General features: G+C 39.4%; 1 protein-coding gene across 1 annotated transcript; it reads right to left on the reverse strand.

Annotated features, from left to right (window-relative positions):
- Nucleotides 1-10,024: 10,024 nt before the first annotated feature.
- Nucleotides 10,025-15,121, reverse strand: LOC129747329 (putative uncharacterized protein DDB_G0268364). Its single transcript, XM_055741485.1, has one exon. The coding sequence runs from the start codon at nucleotides 14,033-14,035 to the stop codon at nucleotides 11,291-11,293; it is 2,745 nt and encodes a 914-aa protein (XP_055597460.1). The 5' UTR covers nucleotides 14,036-15,121; the 3' UTR covers nucleotides 10,025-11,290.
- Nucleotides 15,122-18,485: the final 3,364 nt, after the last annotated feature.

Genomic DNA, 18,485 nt, shown 5'->3' on the forward strand with positions numbered 1-18,485 from the left:
AATTCACACATACAACAACAATGCCTCGGATGTCCAGTTCAGTTATCCGTGCTTGCTTGCGGTGATTCATACAAGACGTTTCAATGTATTGTTTTGTTTTCATTTCCTCTCGGGCTGCGGGCTTTCGTTTTATTTTCGGTTCGCACACGAGCAACCACTTTTAGCGAGGAAGAGTTTGAAGAATAACCATTTCCATCGATTACACATTTAATGGTTACCCATAAGTATTCAAAAGTTATGTTTACATTTAAGCAAAGACATTCAATGTTAATATTTGGCTGAGTAAAAGTTTTTCGAAGCAAGTGCTTTTGTCAAAAAGGTAATAGAGATGCCAATCACCCGTGGATTGTCATAGTTCTCTGAGATATCTTTTCGCCCTGGAATCCAAGTACGATCTATAAACATCGACCAGATAGATGCAATCACCGCGTTCCTACATGGTGATTTGGAAGAGGAGCTCTTCATGGAGCAGCCGCCATGCTTTGAAGAACCTGGACGCTCTGGACAGCGGCCGCTAGTATGACGCCTAAAAAGGCACTGTAAGGACTAAAGCAATCGAGCCGGGTATGGAACCGGAAATTTTATGCAGCTTTGAAAAAACTCGGCCAGGTTCTATCGAAATACGATCCGTTTTTGTACGACCGCTGCAAAGGTGGCAAAATGCTGATCGTTGCCATTTATGTTGACGATGTCATGATTTTCGCAAGCGACAAGACCGAAAAAGACGACATCAAAACGAAGCTTAGCATTACGTTCCGAATGAAGGATTTCGGACCAGTGCAGAATTGCTTGGGCATCCGGGTCACCCGACTGGAGGAAACCATTATTGTGTTGGACCAAAAGGCATACATCGAAACCGTTCTGGAAAGATCCAGAGTGCCAAGCCGGTAGCTACACCGTTGAATCCTGGTGTCAAGCTAGCCAAGCAGATGTCGAGCGATGGATGTGATGGCGAGCGTATGGAAAGGGTTCCATATCAAGAGACGGTTGGCTGCTTAATGTATTTGGCGCAATGCACCCGATCCGACATCCTTTTTGCGGTCAATATGTTGAGCCGCTTCAACCAAAATCCATGCAGCGCTCACTGGAAAGCCGTGAAACACGTTCAGAACATCTTCGATGAGGCTCGAGTGTACAAAGAACGGCGAGTCGAAGTTGGTTGGATTTTCCGATGCGGACTGGGCGGCGGACATGGACGATCGCAGATCAACGAGTGGATACGTACAGTAAACTTTTTTTACGCGTAAAAACCGCGAATTACATGATACGACATTGACAATGACATTGAGACCTAAGACATGAGACCTGAGATCTAAGATCTAAGACCCGAGACAAAAGACTTGAGACATGAGACATGAAATATGAGACCTATAACTTGAGTCCTGAGACTAGAGACCTGAGATTTGAGACAAGACACATGAGGCCTGAGCCAAAAGACATAAGACTTGAGACCTCAGACCTCAGATCTGAAACATGTCTCTTGTCTCAGGGGTTGCTCTGGGCTGGTAGTTCCACGTCCTCGTGGTCCAGCGCGGAAACGTGTCTGCAAGTCTCCCGGCGATCACTAAACCCACTAGAGGCCGTCGACGGATCTGGCAAATCCGCGCGGAAGAAGTGGTGCACCCGGGTATTCAGGTACCAGTACTTGGGTGTGAGGGTCCAACACGCGTTCGGGGGGTCATGGCCCTGAACTGCGGATGTGACCGGGGGGGTGCGATCGCTTACTCGTTTTGCGTTTCGGAGGGTATAGTCCCGACTCTCAAAACGAGTAGATGCGCGAGGTGACTATGTTGGGTCAACACATAGAGACTTGTCAGACCAGACACGTCTGGGTCAGTGAGGTACAGGGTTGGTCTGGAGGAGGTGCCAGGGTTCGACACGCGTTTCGGGAATTGATGCACCCGAATCGCGAGTGCGACCTGATGAGGGCGGTCTACAGCTCGATTTGAGTGGTGAGTGGTGACTTAAGTCAACACTAGAGGGTGCGGAGGAGTCTGAGTTTTACACATGGTTTAGGGGGCTTTGTCTCCTGACCCGCGTGTGCGAACAGAAAAAGTGTAGTTGACAACTCGCTTTGTGTTTCTGGACTTCCTGGACTAGATTCGAAAAGTTAGTAGTTGCGCTAAATGTGGACCTTTTTTAACACGATGAGATGTCGGGTCTTAACTCGTCAGAGGGAGAGGTTGTGCATCAAGTCTTGTTGGAATGAGGTATTTGCTGATGGTGGTTTCGGAAACGAGTATTGCCTTGGAGCGCTTCAGCGAGAAACGACCTCCCACTATTGAAGTATAGAGTGCTACATTTTTCGAGGTGGGAACAAAGGTCAAGTGGCCCCAGGTGGACTTTATGGCGTAGGGGGTACAATGTTGCTTGTAGCATTTTATCATGAGTCGTCCAATTGCACCCATGGACTCAGAGTAGCAAACTGGGGGGACGCGGTGGCTCGCCGTGCCTTGAAATGCAATCCGTAAAATGGATTTACCACCTGGGTTATCAATTAATAAAAAAAAAGGTTTCAGGTCTTAAGCCTCATGTCTTAAGTCTCAGGTCTCAAAAAAATGTGTTTTCCTTTGAAAATGACTTATAATGACTCTCAAATACCGCGTAAATTCCGAAAACCGCGTAAAAAACCGTGTAAAAAAACTGCGCAAAAAAAATCGCGTAATAAAAAAACCTTACTGTATTCCTATTCCAAGGTGGAGCAGTATCCTGGGCCTGTAAGAGACAATCCACCGTTCAAGAAGCGTCGTGGAGGAGGGGATTGTTATCGTAGGGTTGCCATCCGTCCCGCAAAAGCGGGACATGTTCCGCTTTTTTAGAAAATGTCTCGCCGCTCCGCTTTTTACTCAAAATGTTCCGCTTTTTACTGACCAAACTTTTGTGGTAGACCCCATTTTCAACTCCTGTTTTTTTTTCTAATCTTCTTTTATCCATTTATGATTTTCAAAACTAGAAATATCTTTACTTAAAGAATATGACATTCACCGATACGGCGAATCGCCCACTCGACTGTGCGTATATGCCCCAGTATACAAATAAAACATTCAAACATGGAGGACGTAGCATCATGGTGTGGGGGTGCTTTTCTTGGTACGGGGTGGGTCCCTTGTACTGGATCGACCGAATTATGAACCAGCATCTCTACGCCCAGATACTTCGGGAGGTAATGCTGCCACACGCCGAGTGGGAGATGCCCCTAAAGTAGGGTTACCATATCCCCAAATGCTAAAAAGAGTACAATTTAAAAAAAAAATCTAAAGGAAAACTCTAGAATAATTAAAAACAGAGCTATTTGAAATCGTTCAAATACTGCCAATTTGTTACTATTTTTATTATGAGGAAACATTCGGATTGCCTGCCTTTTTCCTGGTCCGTAAAATCACCGGTTATATCCTCAATCGAAGCAAAATCCAAATCAATACCAGGGGAGATGAGGGCATAACGAGCACCCAGGGCATAACGAGCACCCAGGGCGTAATGAGCAGTGATGGTAAATTTCGCCCGTCACGCTTGACCCGACTAGTTTTGTTTCATCAAACGACTGGCACTGTTCTCAATTGACGGAGCCTCACTACTCGCATGACGGATAAAGCACGACAACAATCAACATTTCTCCATCATCGACTGGCGAAGCTCCTACACATGGTCAAAATTTCTCCTGAGAGTGACTGACAAAGCTCTTCACACTTCGATCGGCTGCTGACGGCAGGTACAACTAATTGAACGACTTGCTGGCAGAGAGCAACAATAGCAATAAAAAACTGAAAACGAGCTTGCTGGCAGGAGCAACAATAATAATAAATGCGTTTGTTTTTCGTCATCGGTCGCTTGAATGCGATTGCTTGACTAGGTTATTATTTTAGCTTCAAATGAATGGGGAATGAATGACTGGCAAACGAAGTGACTGGTCGTTAAGGAACAGTCAATTGAGTTTGACGGACCAAGAGGCTTCACAGTCACAGCTTCACGCCTCATGACGATGACTTTTGCCAAGCATGGTAATGAGCACTCCTTTTTTCTACATAAGTAAGTATTTTCTTAAACAAATTTTCATAAGGACATGTTTCGTACTACCCATAGTATTAGTTTTTCACCAAAAAATAAATATCCTTTTCATTTTTACAGAAATATTAAATAATAACCAGCTAGGTTCTCAAGTGACGAAAATATTATAATTTTTAAGCACCACCAAATAAGCTTTTATGACTTTTAAATCATCTTGGTCTGAAATGTACGCACTGCAACATGATCTACACATTGTTTCTCAATTTTCAGCATTATAAAATTTTTGATTTTTCACTTTAATCAATTTAAAACGCTTTTTTACTTTAATTTGTTCACTAGAGGCGAACAGAGCACTATCAATGAAGGCATAATGAGCATTTTCTGCCGGGGAATCTACACTGAACAAAATCGGGCTATAAGGTTTATTGGGAATTTTAGTATTTTTGCACTAAAGGAAAATCCAATACTTTTTACGAATGCACGGTCGAAATAGAGGTGATAAATTTTATAGAAAATTTCAATGAATTTTAAAGTGCGCCATGATGATATAATTTACCATAAAAAGAAGTAAAATTGACAGTACCTAGTTGTAATAAAAATGTCGTAGTTCAATTTATTCTTAAATTCAAGTTTGTTTTTTCATTGCAGCGTAAATAAATAACATCATTGAGATTCATTATGCAAATTTTATTGATAGAAGATTAATCCCGTCTAAAAAAATACATCCATCTCTAGCCTCTGTTTCCCGAATTTTCCGTTAAAATCAATTGAACATGTAATTTGGAGCATTTTCTGGATTCGATTTTTGTTCTCAGCCGTTCTGTTGAAGTAAGAGGATTCATCTCGCCATCTCATAATCCGTTTTTATTCATCATCTGAAATCGACAATATTTGTAATATCACCACTACTCGTTGAAAATGCATGTATGTTAATTTTCAAAACTTACCGATTAAAAGCTTTCTGTATTCGCGAAGGTACCGGTCCGGAAGTTCTTCTGGTCCGGGTTACTCCAGTGTCAGAAAGGATATCATTCAAAGAGCCAAATCTCGCTGGGAATTGAATGAAGGAACTCCAGTATTGAACTTCTTTTAGTTGTAGCTTAATTATTCTCCTTATGCTGATGTTGTATGATGAACATTTTGATCTTCCGCCTGATCAAAATTTTGCACCCACAAGTTACTCTGGCCAGATGTCTAATTTAAATTGTTATGATCCTTCCGTTTAATTCAGATGAAAGCTGGAAAAAATAAATTCAATAAAAACGATATTTTAAAATTTAATTGAAAAGTTATGATTACTTACATACTCAAAACATTTTGGATTAATTTTTTTCTCCCTAGTTTGATTCTTCGCCGCTTAAGGATTTTTTTTTTGATTCCGCACTGTGGAGTCTTAGAACGGCCCGTTCTCATGGCTCATTCTAGACTGATTCTGTTGACACGCACGCACCAATCTGATGCACAAACTAATTATCTTAGAAACACACATTTCCGTTCTATTTTGTTGCATTTTATGTTTACCGGCAGGACTTAATTTCTCCAAGTCAAAACAAGTACCGAAACTTCACGAACAAAGGTACTGGATTTTCCTATACATTTCAAAAAGCGCTACAAGCTTATTAGATTCATTGAATTTTCTAGTACTTTTTACTGGATACTGTCGGATATCGACAAACTTGTAAAAAGTATTGGGTTTTGTAATATTTTTTACTGAATATACCATTAGTATCTATCAAACAGTAAAATCATAAAAATTATTAAAATGGAACTATACATTTTATAGCCCGATTTGGTTCAGTGTAGCAGCGAATTCAACTCGATGAATTCAACTGAATAATAGAGCTACAGCTTGGCTTGTTTCGTCTGTCGATTTGGCCTATTGGTAAGGTGTCGGAGAGATAATCAGTAGACTCGAGTTCGATTCCTGTTCGAGGGGATTTTTTTTTGCACATACCACATGATTGAGTTTTTTTTTATTGTTACATTATACGGCTAATAGCATCAAAGCATCATCCGTCAAACAAAACACCAGAAACATAATGTATGAGCATGTGTTAATTCTTTGAATTCTACAAACAGACCTAGATTATTTTGTTATTGCTTTGTTTGATGAATCTACGCCTCACCGTTTAGTGCAATCATGATAATGAATGATAAATGAAAAAAAAAATCACCTCCACCAGGAATCAAACTCGAGCCTACTGATTACCTCTCCGACATCTGACCAATAGGCCAAATCGTCAGACGATACAAGTTAAGCTGTAGCTCTATTACTCAGTTGACTTCATCGAGTCGAATTCGCTGCTAGATTCCCCGGCAGAAAACGCTCATTATGCCTTCATTAATGGTGCTCATTAGACTAAGGCTATGATCATTTAGTATTACTTTATTTCGGTGATAGCTACGTTATTAGAGCTTGGATATGCAAAACTTTGGCAGCGTTGTGTTGGTTATGAAAAGGACTATCTTGTCTATTTTTGCCAGATTTTTATGTTAATGTGTGTTTGAGATATTAACGATGCAAAAAGCCATGGTAAAAATAATTTTGCACAAATTTGCGTCTTTTGCGCATTTTGCGCCTCGAAAATTCTTCATTGTCGACTTGAAAACTCATAAACTGTTGATTTTTTTTCTGATTACTTTTTGGACTGAATGGATCCACACGAAGTTCAAATCAAGCATCGGAATGGAACGCTTGATGTTAAATATGCTAAAATGTCTATGGTTATTGGGGATAACTGAATGCAGATCCCTTAAATAATGCAAAAAGCCCATTTCCGTCAGTCAAAAAGTGTTGTCTTACTAGTAGACACCAAGTAAAATAACTAACAGTGAACAGTTCCTTAGATTGCAATATGTGCAACCGGTTTTTATGCAATGTGACAGATGTGTCCTGATGGACGAAGAAATTTATGTTATGTTATGTGCACAAGTTGGTGTGGAGCAAACTTGAATGAAAAATATTTTATCAAATCAAATTTGTTGCATAGATATTTGAATATCTTTGCTTGTACTGTTGCGATAATTAAGTGTTATACATCAAATTAAAGGTTAAAAATAAGGCTATCTTTTTATGAAAAGTTTATATCGAAAATAATTTTTTTCTATTTACTACTTATTTTAAGTTCTTAACTTGTAAGTACATTTTCTGTAAAAGTTGGTAGTTTATGAATTTTTAAATTTTTTCGGTTTGATTTAGTCAATTATCTAAAACAGGTCCATACGAATGCTTGTCATACCAATAACCGAGCACTATAAAATTATCATTTTATATTAACAACAGCTTGCTAGAACACATCTACGAAAATTTTCCAGAAAAATGGACTTTTTTCAATAAAACTTCTAGCGCACGCTGGAAAGTTACTCAAATGAGCTCAAATTCGGCCAGAGTTCTTGAAAATGAATGAGGATCAAACCCTGTAAGTGGCGTTGTGATCAGCGAAAAAAGCCGAAAAGTGAACTAGTCCAGTGCTCATACTGCCTCGGGGGGTTTCGCATTATGCCTCTACAGTGACTGGTTTTCAGCTTTCGGCAAAATTTTTTAAAATGCATTTTCAAACGTTTTTATCTACTTTTTCAAGTTTCATCCAATTAGGCAATAGACTATTTGAGTGTTTGAACACGAAACAATGATGTAATTCACATATTACAGCTGGTCTCTATGGTTAAATAAGCGTTTTCCTTAAGGGGGCCATTATGCCCCCATCTCCCCTACGTTTTTCTTTTCATAGAATTTACATAAATTGAACATTTTGAATTTACATGAGAAAAGCCTGCATTTTTCAGATTTTCCCGGTTATTATCCGATTTTTTAATTAAAAATTTCAAAATCCAATGACCGGAATTTGGACAGGTTTTTGGGTAAAATACCCGGATTTGCAAGCCGGAATACACTCAGAGAAATATCTGGCAGGCTTAGGTATGACGTAGGTATATGATAATTATAAATTTTGTCATATTTTTTTTTGTGAAGAAAAGAGAAAAGTCAGGGACTTAGTATTCCTATTTGGATTATTCGAAGAAAAAGAAGTATTTGATATTATACTGACAAACCACATCAAATCCGATAAAATACTTGATTTCAAAAAGAGATTTTAGGCGCGTAAAAAAAAAACTCAGAAATCTGTGAATATTCCCAAAATTCTGTTTTCTTTGACACAGACTCTGTGTGATGAACATTTGCTAAAAATTCTGTGAACTTACAGATATTTCTGTGATTTCGGTAACCTTGCCCTGAGCTACAATATTTTCGACTAAAGTGTTCGCAGTATACGAAAAATTTGTTAAACAAATTACATTTATACATGTTTTATTTCTTTCTATGAACCATTTTAGCTAAGAACATATACGTATGTATAGAAAGGATCATAAAAATAAGGTTTTTAAGAATTTCTAAAATGTTCCTTTTTTCGGCGACGTCCTGCTTTTTCTCGTGAAATGTCCCGCTTTTTTTCTGAAAGTATCTGGTAAGCCTATGTAATCGCAATTCGACAAATAAGAAATACAGAAGCACATCGATATTCGCCACCACTATATCCATGAGGCGCTGGAGAGCATAATCGTGTATCTGGATTATATTTGCACAGAAGAGTAAATAGCATTAGCTGATGGTCTTACGAAACTTCTGCAACGTGTGAAGCTGGAGTGGAAAACCGTGAAGCGATGGGGATCAAGAAACAACAAAATTTTCCGTTTTTCCATGCAAAATTTCATAGTCAAAATTGCATATTTTCAAAATTGAAAAAATTCTTTTCAGTTTTGTTAACTGGAAATGGACACTTTAGATCCCAGATATATTGAATTTCAAATAACACATAACCTACTGCGGAAAGTATGGTGATAAAGTTTGGCAGGAACGATAGCAATTACTAGACAGACATTTAGAGACAACAATAAAGGGTGTCCACGACGAAATTGCCACACACAAAATTGATTCGCAAAATTCGAGTTTACATCCGATTGTCATCAAATTTTCAAAGATTGAAGAATGACTATTAAACTTCATTTTACTATTTTTCTCGTATTTTATTCACAGTCCATATGCAAATGCCAGCACATTGGCCTTAACCCTGGCCATAAGATTCTGCACAACTTGTGAATCAACCGTTTTTTGCATGTAAACTAGAGTGCCCCAAATGACCCGACTCTTGAAAATATTATGCGCTGCAGGCTAAAATTGATCCAAGGTCAAGTACAAGATCCCATGTCAAATTTGGGCCAGATCGGAACCCGGGAAGGGATCGCTCAATGAGCCTGAAGTTTGTACGGGATTTTGAGACATTTTGTTCGGGAGAAATATGAAAAACAAGTTTTTCATCAATAACTTTGGTTCCTGTCGGTCCATTTCTTTCAAAAACGGTTTTTCTTAAACCCTAAGATATGAAAAATATTTCATCCCAACACTGCATTTCGATAAGAGTTAAGATAAAAAAGTTATTGGGCTTCAAAAATGGGCTAGCCTGCAGCGCATAACATTTCACAGGTTTTGAATTTCCCATTTGGGGCAGTCTAATGTAAACCCATACTTTCTTCAGCTCCTCGACTGTCTTCACTACCGTTTAAACGACCTAAGGTAGTGAAGACAGTCCAGGAACTGAAGAAAGTACGGGTTTACATGCAAAAAACTGTTGATTCACAGGTTGTGCAGAATCTTATGGCCGGGGTTAAGTAAGGCTAATGTGCTGGCATTTGCGTATGGACTGTGAATAAAATACGAGAAAAATGGTAAAATGAAGTTTAATAGTCATTCTTCAATCCCTGAAAATTTGATGGCAATCGGATGAAAACTCGAATTTTGCGGATCAATTTTGTGTGTGGCAATTTTATCGTGGACACCCTTTAGAAAAAATTTGGTTCCGTCCTTTTACAGGAAGTATATACTGTTTTTCAGAAAAAGTTTTTAATTAAAAAACTTTTAATAAAATTATGAAAAAAAGCAGAAATAATTCATCGCGAATGTAGATGTGTTGGATTTTCGGATATTTCTAATTTAAAAAACAATGTCAAATTTAATTCCATATATTCCGGTTGATAACTACTACTAGAGTATAGCAAACAGGAAACCTTCCACACGAAAGGTTGTAGCTTAAAACAAATTAACCACTTTAGAGTATCTGTATTTACAGTCATGTTTCTTATTTAAACTAGCTCTTTATATTGTCTCGTTCGTTTTTTTTTTCTTCTGAAAGCGCAACGCGTGACAAAATCACCTTTGAAACAAACTTATCCGATAACGCGACTACCGGTAAACTTAACTATATAATGTACACATTTGTAAAGATAAAGGTACTTTTCAGTTCTGTTCAAAATATATTCCTACAAACAGTTTCCGCTCTCAATTTCTAGTAGCTATATGCTTAGTTTGCAAAAATAAGGCCGATGTCTATTCAGTGATTTTTTTATGTCTATCTATACAAAGTACTTATAGCTCAACAACTCGATTATTTATAAGAAAGGCTTGATTGTCTGATTGATAGCGTGATCTATATGTAAGCATATCAAAATGTGTAAAACGCAGTCTTGTTTTGCAGCTCAGTAGAGTGAATTTTGATTGGCAGAGTTCGCGCAGTTTGTAATTAAATGCATTCGATCATTGTAAGCTATTATTGTTATTCCTGGGTGCTATAAAGAAGCACAACACCACCAACAACAGCAAAAAAAAAACGGTACCTATCGTATTTTTCTGTTCGACTGTTGTGTGGTGTGACTTCTACCTTCCTACTCTAAAATATCACGTTTTCCAATGAGGGGTTTCGATATTAGTGGTGGTCGATTGATGTTGTTCGCTTCAACGAAAAGGATTCTATTTGTTCCTGGCTCTTTTTGTTTTTGTTTTTTAAATTATCATAGCAAAATGAATATTTTTTAGCATTTGATGACGTGCTAGAATTGATTAACACCGTAAAGTTAGTTGAAACCCATTCTTGACGTCAGCTTGTGAGCACTTTTTTAAGGCTAAATTCTAGTTTAAATGATGACGAGTATGAACTAGACAAGGCATATGACTGTATTACAAAAAAAAACACAAACAAAAACAAGTGGGTTCACAGATAACAGTTTACTGTAGTGTTAATCAATCTAGCGCGTGTCATCATCCTATCATTTTTTTCTATTTGTTTTATCAGTCTTGCGATTAAATTTTCTTCCCGGAAAATCGTACGCTGACTAACTGGTACAGTAGGTGTATTTGTATTTGTTGTGTAACGCTATATTCGTTTCAAACGATCGACATTAACAAGGAACGTCCGGCATGCAAAGCTTCTCTCTGTTGAAAGTATTGAACGGATCAATTGTAGTTGATAGGGTGGCATATCGAGGGATTGGGTGGTTGATACACTACTTTCTGGATCATTTCGCCTCCGTTGGGACCACCGGAGGAGTTGAGGCCACCGGAGCTGTTACCATTCGGACTAGGTAGATCGAACTGCTGATGGTGGTTGTGATGATGCTGTCCCATACCCAATTGGTGGCTTTGTTGTTGCTGTTGTTGTTTCTGGCGGAACTTGGTGGAGTATTTGTAGAAGTCAGACATCTCGAACGGTTTGCTAACCTCCTTGTAGGGTAGTATCTTGCCTTGCTGAACGATGGTAACGTTTTTGGGCGATTCTGTTTGGATGTCCGGAGTTGAATGGATGATCGCTGTCACATTGGGTCCCGCTGAAGTTGTTGTAACAGTGGATGGTGTAGGCGATACTGAGGTCTGCTGCCGTAGTGTTGGGGATGTTAAGGTATGCGATGAAGAAGCGGACAGGGTTGGAGATATGAGTAAATCTGGATGACGGGAGGAAAGATTGTTGGGAGGAGGATAATCCTGGGAGTGACTGTACTGGTTTATAATATTTTGATTTTCTCTGTCATAGAGCTGGGAAGGATGTGGCAGCAGGTCCAAGTGTTGTTGGCTGGGATGTTGTTGAGCGTGATACATTTGAGCTTGCTTCAGCGATTGAGGAGATCGAAGCAGTTTCTGGTGTAGAATTTGCTGCTGCTGTTGCTCGATGAGATATGCTTGGTGCTTTTGTTCCTCTAGTTGCTTTATTCTTTGCTGTTGCTGCCTTTGCTGTTCTAAAATCTGCTGCTGTTTTTGCTGGTAATATCTCATCTGCTGGGGTGACAGCAGTAACGGTGACGAAGGCGAAACTATATACCCTCCGGAAGTATTAACATGTAGAGGAGTTTGCACCGGTGCATGATGCTGTTGAGGTGGAGGAGGTGGTTGAGGATAAGCCGGAGGACTCAAAGGTACAGTCATGGCTATTGAAGAAGTTGGAGATGGAAGAGTTTTATGTCTGATAACTGGAGTATCTAGAGAAGTCTCTCTCCAAACCTTCTCCCGTCGTTTATGTTCACTTGAGCCGGATGTTACAGATATAGCATCAGGTTGAATTGAACATTCCGAAGGCTGCTGTTTGTTGATAAAATCGAAGTTACCCATCGAGTTGCTCTTGGTGGGTGCGGCGTGATTCAGTGGATTTGGTTTGGATCGGGACACTTTCATGCTGCCCCCTTGCTTCCGATCCAAGCTGGAAAATCGATTGTCTACTGCACACCAAACCTTTTCACCGGTTTCCAGCATCATCCAGTAGCCGCCCAGCCCGGGAGTCACCTCATGTTGACTTTCGTAACTACTGTTGGCTGTTGTGTTGGAGTTTTGATCGTTCGGTTGTTGAGGTTGAGGAACAGGTGGTTGATGTCGCGAAATCAGCTTAGAATCATAAACAAAGGCTTGACTGGAAATGGCTGAAGAAGCACTTGCCGGCGGTGAGAGCACATATCCGGAACTGTTGGAATGGGAAAGATGGCCTGGGGGCGGTGGGCTGTGGCTATGCAATTGTTGATGGATTATTTTGTTCAACCTGTTTGGACCTCCCGGAACAGTCGTCGTTGGAGGTTGGGATTGTCGCTGTTGCTGCTGCAGTTGTTGTGGTTGAAAATGCTGATGAGGATGGACGTGCTGATGATGTGTGCTACCATTACTTACGGGAGACATCTTGGCTAAATCGATGGATCCGGCCATGTCATAGTTTATCATACCACTGAAGCTATCGTGCCGAGCGCGCTGTCTTAAAATATTCAATTGCGATACCATTGCCGCCGAGGCGGCTGGCGTCATGCTCTGCGAACCAGAAGGCATGACAGAGAGCATTCCAGAATGTATGGAATAAGGCGATATTTGTTGCGAATGATAGTGATTTGTATGTTGACTCGGTATATCAACCATAAGTTGTTGCTGCTTAGTCACGGAACCCATGGAGGTGTTGTGCAGACTGTTGGAATGATTAGAGGACGTGTTGGATTTGATCGAGTTACGTCGCTCTGACATATGAACCAACATCATGCTGCTGCTGTTGCTGTTTGATCGAAATCTGTTCACGGGTTGGCTCTTGTGAAGATCTATATCGTCTCTGGTAGAAGGTGGGGGTGGCTTTTGCTGTTCTGCTATCTGCTGTTGTCGTTTCTTCAGAACGCTCAGATTCTGATTAATCGCTAACAATTTCTGTTGAGCTGTGTCATAATTTTGTTTGTGAGTCCTTCGAACTGACTTGGGTTGTGACGTATCGTTAGCTAACCTAAGGGATGCTTCTGATATTTGTTGTTGAATCTGTTTCTCCAAGAGGAGTTTGTTTATGTCGTCTTCCTTGTTGTTCAATAAATTTTCTGGCAATTTGAAGCTTGTACCAATCTTCCGCCTCAACGTTGGTGCTGTTCCATTTTGATCCTGACTACCAACTCCAGCGCTAAAATCGCTTGGATACATTCCAATAAGCTGAGCCTCTTCACGTTTGATTTGTTGCAGCTGAGCATACTTTTCATTCAACTTTGCTTCTAGTTCGGCCTTACGCGCCTTCAACAGATCGTACTTGGTAGGACTTTTACCCACCACATCTTCCTTAACTGTCGGTGAGTTTTTCAAATTCGACGGACTCCCTTTCTGACCGTCCATCACGGAAGGTGCCATGACGGCTTTTGAAGTTGTTGCCTGCTGGTGAGGCGCCGATCCAAAATACGACTGCTTCACTTTCGTGTCCCCCATGGTTGGTTGGTTTGTGGTAATTTTTTTTTTTCCTTTTCCTCACTGATTTCGTGTAAATGACACTAAATCATGGTTATCCTTGATTTTAGATTACAAAAAAAAACAGAGCTCTTCAACGAATGTTTAATGACTGTGAGGGAATAACAATTTGCAGTTATAATAACACCAGCACTAGCCCTCCATGATCAAGACTTTGGACCGTTCGTTCTCCCAAAAACACTTTTATTTTGTTATAAGATTTCATACACTTTATCACTTTGTTTCACATTTAGTAAGGTGCTTCGGAGAATCAACGAGAATATTTTGTTAAACAAAAACCCCGACTCCATTTGTTTTGAATCAACCGTTGTGGCAAAATAACGTTAGTTTTCCCGGACAGTCTCGTTGATGATTCACTGTTAAATCTGCAGGCGTATGTTGCTAAACTCCCATTTAACTCGCAAACATTTTTTTCACATAGATCTCCTCGCTGTGTGCATTGCTTCTTGTAGATTGGGTAGGAGTATCGTCATCGTTATGCTCGTAATATTCATATCATCAGTGTGATCAGCAACTCGACGACGTAGCACATAGCTAACATAATGAACAAAATAGGGCTGGACCTTTCAATCATCAATCTGAACTACACACACAGCTTGAAACACATTTCCGACTCTCGCACGAGAGTGCATGTGTGCGTTGCCTTGCCATTATGTTGGCTCCGATGGCCCGAAACAAAACTGATGACGACGATGACTAGTGCGATGTCATCTCGCTCTCACCTTTTCGATTCAAGCGTGCTAGCCTGTTAACGACAACACCGATCTCTCTCTCTTCTGCTAAGTGTCCTGAATTCTTCTGCCCGAATACACACACAGCGCACGATCACTGGCTGTGAGGTTTGAGCCCGAGAAAAAAAATGGGTCTGTTTTCAAACACAGTTTTCCAGCATTTGCCCGAAACTAGTCGTCTGTTCTATATACGCAACAGTTTTTCGGAAACTGAATACACAAAACTAAACAAACTTTAAACCGAACAAATAACGAAAATTAAAGAAATAAAGCGAAACAAAAGCTACGCGATAGCAATGATCCGAATTGCTCTACTGCTGGCTACGAATTATGCCGTTTTCACTACTACTAGGGTAATGGTTGTACAGGTCTGTTGCAACGTTATGAATGAATGGTTCATTGGACGCTGACAATGCGGCAGAACGAGAAAAAAAAAGTGAAATGTTCACTGGCATTCGCAACCGAGCCTTGTCATTCACTCGTTGTGCTATAATAGTCCATAGGCGTCGTCAGTACACAGTAAACGAAAATTACCGAGTTCGGTAATTATTTTACCGAAATCCTAACATGTGGAGATCGTTAAACTGTTCGGTAATTTTCTATGGCTGAGAAGTGACAGCTGTCAAATATTACGGACCTTTTTCGGTAAAAAATAACCAAAACTCGGCTGATCATCTGTCAAAATATTGACAGTTGTCAACATGACAGCTCGTTATATAACCGACCAATCGGTATTGTTGAACCGAAAGGACTTTAATTAATACCGAAAGGCTGGTTATTTTTAACTGAAAAACTAAAAAGCTCGGTTATATAAACCGAACAACTGGTAGACTTAACCGTAAAACCTGTAATGATTACCGAAATACCTAAAACTATTACCGAAATACTTGAAATTTTTTACCGAAACACCTGTAATTATTATCGAAATACTGATAATTTTTACCGAAAAAACTGTAAAAGTTCGGTAATATTTACCGAACAATCGGAAGAGTTTACCGAAGTATCTGTAATTTAAACCAAAAAACCGGTCAGTTTTACCAGATAAATTCAAAAAGTTCGGTAATGTTTACCGAAAAACTGGTAACTTTCACAAAATTGCTCCAATTTTTACCGAAAATTCGGTAGTTTTCACCGAAAAATTGATTTTTTCGCCGAAATATCTGTTATTACCGCAATGCCGATAATATTTACCAAAAACTAAATTTTTCACTAATTTTTACCGAAAACCGCAAAACGTTCCGTAGATTGGTGTACGTAATCAGCATACTACACGAGATGATTTGAGTCTCGAATATCATCTCATGTAATATGCTGTGCATCATAAGCTGAAACTAGCAAACGTTTTGCGGTTTTCGTTAAAAATTACCGAAAAAAATATTTTTTGCTAAATACTATCGCATTTCTAGAGGACGCCTTAATAGCAGAGGCTCAATCTACAAATAAAAATGAGGAGCTGGATCAAATTATTTTAACTTTATTTTCTGTGTTATGGCAACATGGTACCGTCTCGTGGCTTTTCAAGGATCCCCTCCTCCACATTCTGTGGACAATGGCCATCTGCCACAGGTGACTGGAGGAAGGTTGTCACAGCCACGGGACCTGGAAGTAAAATTAATTTTTTACTAAAGTGCGGAAAATAAACTCATCTGATGTACCTTTACTGGAGCTGCGATCAAATTAGCAATCCATTCCATGCGAAGCGCCGCGGTGCTGGCGATGTCCCAAATCCGATCGTCTATGTGCGTTCAAGTGCATGCATGGAGGCCATCGAAGCAAAAATAAAAACTGCTGCTTCATTGCTCAAAGCACGCGAAACCGAAAATGCCGAGCAATGGCGACGACTGGCCGGTTAAAAGACACCCATCACACTCGAGCACACGAAAGTAGTCGAAACGATTAATTTCGGTTGCAAGAATGAGAAGGAAGACCCGGAGTGCGAAAAATGACAATCGAATTTTGACGTTCGTCTTGTTTGCAGTTTGATTTCGGTGATTTTTTACCGAAAATTGATGGCATTGAGATTTGTTTACATTAAAATATAAGAACTTCGGTAAGTCAAGAGCCGATTTACTGAACTCGGTAAAAACTAAACGTCAAATTGATCAATTACCGAAAATTTTCTAATTACAGAGCTAGTTCTGTAAAATAAATTACCGAACTCGGTAATTTTAGTTTACTGTGTATAGCTTCATTCTCCAATCTCCCGTTTAAGTCTTTGGACGGTTCTTGCATCAATGCAAATTATATACATATTATGCAAAAAAACATGTAATCCACGAATTTTTTATAAGGGGTCCCGATCAGGAGAGCATATCAAAATAAGAACTTAAACATATCTCAACGAGATATTTATATCTTTTTCAGTTAGAATATTGTTGTCATAATTTTCGACTCTTATTTTCTTGAATCTTGGTTATATCTTATATTGATTGGCAGTCTTGAATAGGATTGAACTCACTTTCAACGATAAAGAATTTGTTTCAAATTGTTATAATATTATAACCGTATCTTATTTTGATATGCATATAACTTTCAAAGAAACACGGACATTGAAGTCAACACGCAACAGTCCAAACCGTACTTTAATGAGTTTCGCTCAGCAGATTCATAAAATTGAACCAAATTTTTGGGATACCAAAAATGGAGCATGATTTTAGCAAATAGGGTGGGTTACTGACATTCCACTAGAAATCTTTCTCGAAGCATTAATATCTCGATAAGTTATAATTTTGATAGGATTTGTTCTGCCTAATATCAAACTATGCTATCTGAACCAGATATAAGCTTGATAGGAGCAGGGCTCGGCATCGTCGAAAGGAAAGAATGAAATTGAAATTTCCCTTTATTCGTCTCACTCCAACAAATTTCAATTTCGAGCAGTTCACTTTCATTACTCGAATGAAAGTGAATCCTCTCATATTCTCTGCTCGGGTGAAAGAAAGAAATTCAAAAGTCAGCAGAAGAGAATTTCAATGATGCTTGAAACTGTCCGCAATCAGTGTCATCAATTTCGACGTCAAACGAGACTTTCAATGCAGCAAAACAGGCAGCAAATAGCATACATACTTAATCTTTTCTCCTGTGGTCGGGAGGATTTCGTCCTGTATTTTCAACAGCTGAAATTACAGGACGATTTCAGGACAGAGAAACAGCTCAGGGAAACAACTGTCACATGCACCTGTACGTTCGAAACAGTTTTCTCTTGTAATTTGCAGGGAGTTTCGAAGTATTCCTGTAGGTTCGGAATGGTTTCCATCCGGTATTTACATGAATTTCAGATATGTTTACACCAAAATAACAAAATCTTTTGTTCATTATTATTAACATTTATTCACAATCAATAATACTTAACATTCCTTTGTCATAATTAGCACATAAAAATCCAAGCTGTCTTTCCTGATGGTTATGTAATTTATGTTGGATTTACCTGCAAACAAAGAACAGTCAAATATCAGTTTTCAGTCGATTATTAATTGGATGAAAATACTAACCTGCCCCAGCACCATAACTTGCTGCGGATTCCACCGGATTTTACCTATCCGTTAGATCCTCGGCCTTATTTTGTGAAGCATATTTCCAGCAGTCAGCAGAGGTTTCATCGGCAATCAACTTCTCCGGCAGTCAGCAGCAGCAGCATCGGTATCGGTATATAATTCTCCAACGGCCAATTCCTCGACCTG

Source organism: Uranotaenia lowii, chromosome 2, assembly GCF_029784155.1.
Source record: "Uranotaenia lowii strain MFRU-FL chromosome 2, ASM2978415v1, whole genome shotgun sequence".
Lineage (NCBI taxonomy): Eukaryota > Metazoa > Arthropoda > Insecta > Diptera > Culicidae > Uranotaenia > Uranotaenia lowii.

What these genes read in the sequence shown, in the direction of transcription:
- LOC129747329 (XM_055741485.1), bottom strand. Translation starts at nt 14,035, where the DNA reads ATGGGGGACACGAAAGTGAAGCAGTCGTATTTTGGATCGGCGCCTCAC.